This window comes from Zingiber officinale, chromosome 2A, assembly GCF_018446385.1.
Source record: "Zingiber officinale cultivar Zhangliang chromosome 2A, Zo_v1.1, whole genome shotgun sequence".
Classification (NCBI taxonomy): Eukaryota; Viridiplantae; Streptophyta; class Magnoliopsida; order Zingiberales; family Zingiberaceae; genus Zingiber; species Zingiber officinale.
In genome coordinates, this window is record NC_055988.1 from 4,198,143 (window position 1) to 4,204,453 (window position 6,311).

Consider the following 6,311-nt stretch of genomic DNA (forward strand, 5'->3'; position numbering starts at 1 on the left):
TTTTGCCTCATGGTTTGCTAATCATGTAAGTTGTGTTGTAATAGTTGTTAAAAATACATATTATTTTTTTCAAATATAAATGAGTAAGTCCTTGTATGATAGATTGAAGATACAAATCTTCCAGAAGATGATCCTGTTTCAAATGATTTGAGATCACTTGCTAGAGGCCCAAATGTCATTGGGATACAATATCATAAATTTGTTTCAAATGGATTTAGGTTTTATACAATAGAAGTGGAACGTAAGAGGAAAACTCAAAATTGCGGTGTGACTGTTAGGGCAACTACTTCAAGTTATTCAAGTATAAAAGATCACAATCCAGTATTAAGCGAACTTGATTATATGGAATTTTGCAAAATGTGATTGAGTTGAATTATGGGGGAGGTTGAAAAGTTGCTTTATTTGAATGCAAGTGGGTCTCCAAAGGCAAACCGCTAAAATTGGGTGAAGATGGTTTTATGTTGGCCAATTTTAAAGATGTTAGGCGTCATAATGAGCCTTATATTTTAGCATCTCAGGCTATGCAAGTATTTTATGTGGAAGATCCAAATGATTGTGATTGGCATGTCATTATCACGACTGATGCACGAGCAAAGTATAATATACAGCCTATGGCAGATGTTGATACATATCTTTAAAGTTATATTTGTAATTCAAAAGATTGCAATGAACATGAAGAAGTAGTCTGGGTTCGTGATGATATTACAGGAGTGGAAATTGATACTGATTTATGAAGAGATTTTATCTAGTCTATGCATTATATTTAATCAATTATCATTGTAATAACAGTAGAATAGATTCTTACTATATATGTTTGGATGATATATGGTGATATGTATTTCCTTTTCATTTTTAACTATTGATTTTTTTATTATTTATAATCTGTTACTAACTATTATTTGTAGTAGGAATGACTCCTAAGCGTCGATCTAAGAGGAAATCTCGTTTTAAATGTCAAAATGAGATAGATATGCAACCACCAAGTATAAGTAAAAATCACATAGATCATGAACAAGGTAATATCTCATTTTATGCATGACAAATTTAATAACTGATTGTGTTTATTCATATTTATCTTTTTTTAATGTAATCAATACTTTTACAGATAGTCAAAACATAGAAGGTACCTTGAATAACCAAAGAGATGTAGGTTCAAATCAATTAAATGTTGATGTGCAAGGTAATGCCCCACTTATTGAAAATATGTCTTCAGTTCTAGATCAATTGTGAGGCTATCAGTTTTGAGGCTATCTTCATATTGACAAGTCTTATACTACATGCTTATTGTGTGTTTAGCAGGACAATTATAGTCCTTTCTACATATATATTTATTTTTACTATATATGTTTGAATGATATATAATGACATGTATTTTCTTTCCATGACTGATCTAATTGGCTGTTGAACAACACTAGGTTACAGGACTCTCTCCCTAGTCCCTACTAAATATCTTGTTAATCTCACACAAGATTGTTTTGTAGTGGTGGGAGAAGAAAAAAAAATCTGCTCGAGGATCATGGCTTGCAGCGGTGGCAGAAGAAATAACTTGTTAATCTTATTATTGTTTGTCTAACAAGTTGATATGTTATCGATGAATAATTCCCTTGTAGCCTTATCAACAAATTTCAATACTGATCCTGCACCTTCTCAAGGTTCTGCAATTGTATACATATTTACATGTGCATTCTAGAATGTGTTTCCATCTCATTAAATCATATATGTTTGAATAATATATAATGACATGTATTTCCTTTCCATGAATGTCCTAATTGGCTGTTGACACCTTGCAAAGAGGAAACAAAGAGATGAATTGCTGTCATTGTAATGGTGACACTTGTAGAACAGTCCACCGAAGGTTGCTGGGTGAGCACCACCTCTTGACCAATCCACCGAAGGTTGCTGGGTGAGCATGGTGGGGAAGTAATGGTGACACTTGTAGAACAGATGTTCAAATCAATAACATGAAAAAAAAAAAGAGGAAACAACATACAAGTTTTGAAAACAGAAGCTAACGGAAATAAATTGTGAAATGGAATAAATACCACAGTAAAAATGATGATTTATTTCCCAGGATTATATTGTTTAGTAACGGAAGGCTTAATTGTTGTAGTAGTAGTAGTATATTGTTTAGTAACATACTCAAATAAGTGCACAAGTCACATGATACATTGTCGCTATCTGATAAATTTCTATAGACTGATTATCTGTCAACAAGATTAAATTCGGAAGAAGTCAAATTTTATTGGGAATTGCTATAAAATAATTACCTATTTAACTGCATGCTTATTTTTATTATATATGTTTGAATGATATGTAATGATAGGTATTTCCTTTTCAATTTTTAACTGTTGACCTTTTATTATTTATAATATGTTACTAACTATTATTTGTAGTAGGAATGACTCCTAAGCGTCGAACTAAGAGGAAATCTTGTTTTAAACTTCAAGCTGAAATAGATATGCAACCACCAAGTATAGGTACAAATCACACAGATCATGAACACGGTAATATCTCATTTTATGTATGACAAATTTAGTTACTGATTATGTTTCTTCATATTTATTTTTTCTTAATGGAATCAATACTTTTACAGATGGTCAAAACATAGAAGGTATCTTGAATAACCACATAGATGTAGTTTCAAATCAACTACATGTTGATGTGCAAGATAATGTCCCACTAGTTGAAAACATGTCTTCAGTTCCAGACCAGAATGATGATATGAACTAGGAATATAATAAAGGTAACATATATGAAGAATGCAATTATTTAATTGAATAATTATTTTAAAGTTGTATTATAACTTTTTTTTTTGTACAGCTAGTGAAAATGAACATAATGCTAAGAGGAAAAAAAGAGGTCCTACATTTATCAAAGAAATTTGGGGCCGACCTAGCACACTTCCACGCATTAAAATTCTATGTGATGATGTGGGACGTCCTATAGGAACCAAAAAAAATAAATTTACTGATTTCTTGGGTTCTTTAGCCAGAAATGGTAAGTATTGTCTAATTGATGTAGAAGATTGGCATAAAATGCCAATGGACAAAAAGAAAGATATGTTAAATGTTATAAAGGTAACTGAATTATTTTGTATAATTTTAGTATTTAAAACTTTTAATTTATGCAATAATAATTTGTCTATATATTTTTTTACAAGATAAGTATGACCTTCCTTTAGGAACAGAAGATTGGACATTATGCTCAATAGCAAAAAAATGGAGAAATTGGAAGTCTGAACTAAAAAGAAAGTACTATGATCCTGAGTTGTCAAGTCAAATTCTTTTACAACAAAGAGATGAAAGAGCTCAAGTAGAATAATATATGAGACTAGTTACTTTTTGGAACACAGAAAAATCAAAGGTATGTATTTTATATATTTAGAATATAATGTTAGTATACTTTTATTTTATATTATGTGTCATTTAATATATTAGGAAAGAAGTGAAAAGAATAAAAATGCTAGAAAGCAAAGGATAATGAATCAGACCACGGGAAGGACATCTTTTTCTCAAGTGCAACAAACATTGGTAGATCTTTTTATCATATTATAATTTTATGTGCATCTAATTATAGAAATTAGTAACTAAATATATTTTCAGGAAAAAGAAAAGGGACATCCTCCAACACGAGTTGAATTATTTCATGCTTGTTTTACTCATGCTAATGGAAGTCCCTCAAGTAATATTGTAAAAGAAAGATTGGTAAGATACTTTATACTCTTCATTTATTTTATTTTAATGTATTTTTAATTATCATTATGTATTAACTAAGTCTTAACATGTCTTGAAGGCTGCAATGAAAGAACTAGAAAATCAACTTCCTGAAGATTACAATGATCAAGTGAGCCAGAATGATATATTTGCTCAAACATGGGACCAGATAAACCCGGTCGAGTACATATGCTTGGTGATGGAATTAGCCCATCTGATTTATGGGGAGTAGTTCCTAGTCGTGGCACATGCAATCGACTAGTTATGGAACAGAATGCAAAGTTAGAACAGATGAATGAACAAATCAAAAAGCAAGGCCAACATATTACAATGTTAGAAACAAAGATTTCTGAACAATCAAGCACAAATCCTCTTTCAAATTGTAATAATAGTCAACACACTTCATCGAGTAGCAATCCACAAGGTTCTATTCCATCTCATCGAACCTTACATGTAAGCTTTTTTTTTTTAATTTCTATTTTATGATATATCCACACATCTTGAAAAATTGTTGCTATATTTTTCACTTTCATGTAGATTGGAAGTTCTGTCTTGATCAAAAGTTTATTTGATTCAACAAAAACTGTGGCAAAAGGAGTGCTCCTCAACATGGATCCAAATAATATAGTAGGGAGACAAAAACTAGGACCAAATTGGTGTGAAGTACAAGTACTAGTTGTCCTAGAACCCGAAGAAAATTTAATTAGACCTTATGATCTTTTACAAAGGTTTGAGGATACACTTGGAGGACTGATAGCTTGACCTTGTCATTTGGTATGATTTAAACATTTTAGTGAAATATTATTAAATTTTTATATTTATCATGTTATTAAAATTTTTAATAAATATGAAATGTATTTGCAGTTGGCAATATGCGAAAATTTCTATTAGTGCATATAGAATAATACTTTACATGTTTCTCATTTGGTATGATTTCCAATCTTTTAAATTATGTTTATTAGATTTATATTTTCATTGTTTAATTGACTTATACAAATTTATTGATTGTATTTGTAGGTGACAGGTACTTGGATTTTGCATATGATGGTTGAAGATGGTTGATAGTAAATTAGTTGGTTTTTATTTTATGACTTTGTTAGTTTTAAAACTCAATGATTTGTTAGTATTTAGTTAGCATTAGATTTAATACTTTTACATTAGTAATGTATTTGTACTTTTGTGATGATGGATGAATTATGATGATATGGCGAATGAATTGGATATTTTGGATATAAAACGTTTCTATTCTTATTGTGATGATGGTTAAATTGTGATGATGTGTAACTTTTTTTATTATGTGATGAATGTTTTGTGTTTTGCATAAATATTATTAATTTATTGTAGTGTATTCTAAATGTTTCTATTTAATATTTTTTATAAAAGATTATAATTAACATTTCATAATGTCATTATAGATTATATAAGATGACAGTTTAAAATATCCTTATAAATTATCATTACTAAGATACTCTATTGTCCTTATATAAAAATTTAAAACATTTATAATTGTCAATATAAATTAGTTTAGGTGACATTTATATTTGTCCTTATTTACATAATAAAAAGGCATGCATAAATGTCCATGAAATATACTTTCGTGACATTTTCGATTGTCATTATATTCCTATATTTAAGACACTTTTGAAGTTACCATAAATATTTTATAATGACATTATACAAATGTCAGGAATACTAGGGGGTCTATGCTAACACCGCATTTCAATACATTTTTTGGTGATGTCACCATAGTGTTAGTGTAACTAAAAGTATAATATAAGGGCATTTATGTGTGTCCTTAAAGGCCTTAATTCTAGTAGTGTTAGCCAGTTCATTATCGCTGGTCATAATAAGTCAATCGATTAAGTAGTTCTCACCGGCGGCACACATTGATAGGATGGAAGGAATAACCTTTTCGAGTGACTAGAGGACCCCATTGATAGAGTTTCTCCAATCGGGTAGCACTCTAGCCGATCAGGAAGAAGCTCGCTTGTTGAAAAAGAGGGTCGAGCAGTTCACTCTAATCGACAACCAGCTATATAAAAGAGCTTTCTCAAGACCGTTGCTCAAGTGTGTCGGGACAGAGGACATCGAATATATCTTGAGGGAGGTTCATCAAGGCTCCTACGGAAGTCACCCGGATAGCAGATCGCTGGTCGGAAGATCCTGCTGGCAGGATACTTTTGGACCACCTTGCAGTAGATGAAGGCATCCACGATGTCTTGTCCGTTCGACCAATGAGGTATGGATATCATTGGACCATTCCCAATGGTGATCGGTCAGCACAGATTTCTACTTGTCGCAGTAAACTACTTCTCAAGTGGGTGGAGGTCGAGCCGCTAGCCAAGACAATCGAACATATGGTCATTAAGTTCATATGGCAAAATATCCTATGTCGGTTCAACATCCCTCACTGGCTCGTCTCGAATAATGGGAGGTAGTTCGCCAGACGAAGACTCAAGGAGTAGTGCGAGGGCTACGACATTCCTCAGTTTTTCACTTCAGTAGCCTACCCTCAGAGCAACGGCTAGGTGGAAGTCACCAACCGGGAAATCCTTAGGGGTTTACGGGCTCAGCTCGACCATGCTGGAGGCAACTAGG

At 31.9% G+C, this 6,311-nt stretch overlaps 1 protein-coding gene and 1 long non-coding RNA gene across 3 annotated transcripts; both read left to right on the forward strand.

Moving 5' to 3' along the window:
• Window positions 1-986: 986 nt before the first annotated feature.
• Window positions 987-1,684, forward strand: LOC122044365. Its single transcript, XR_006129524.1, has 3 exons — window positions 987-1,016; window positions 1,106-1,180; window positions 1,482-1,684. It is a non-coding gene; the product is annotated as an uncharacterized LOC122044365 (long non-coding RNA).
• A 1,675-nt stretch (window positions 1,685-3,359) lies between these two features.
• LOC122044366 lies at window positions 3,360-4,452 on the forward strand. Of its 2 annotated transcripts, none has more exons than XR_006129525.1 (3): window positions 3,360-3,704; window positions 3,793-4,166; window positions 4,309-4,452. XR_006129525.1 is itself a non-coding variant. In XM_042604864.1 (3 exons), exons 1-3 carry the CDS (start codon window positions 3,480-3,482, stop codon window positions 3,943-3,945), a joined length of 306 nt encoding a protein of 101 aa, XP_042460798.1. In that variant the 5' UTR covers window positions 3,360-3,479; the 3' UTR covers window positions 3,946-4,093. The 2 variants fall into 2 exon arrangements, 1 of the variants encoding a protein (XP_042460798.1); XM_042604864.1 differs by lacking the exon at window positions 4,309-4,452 and having other exon boundaries at window positions 3,360-3,530; window positions 3,603-3,704; window positions 3,793-4,093.
• The last annotated feature ends 1,859 nt before the right edge of the window (window positions 4,453-6,311 follow it).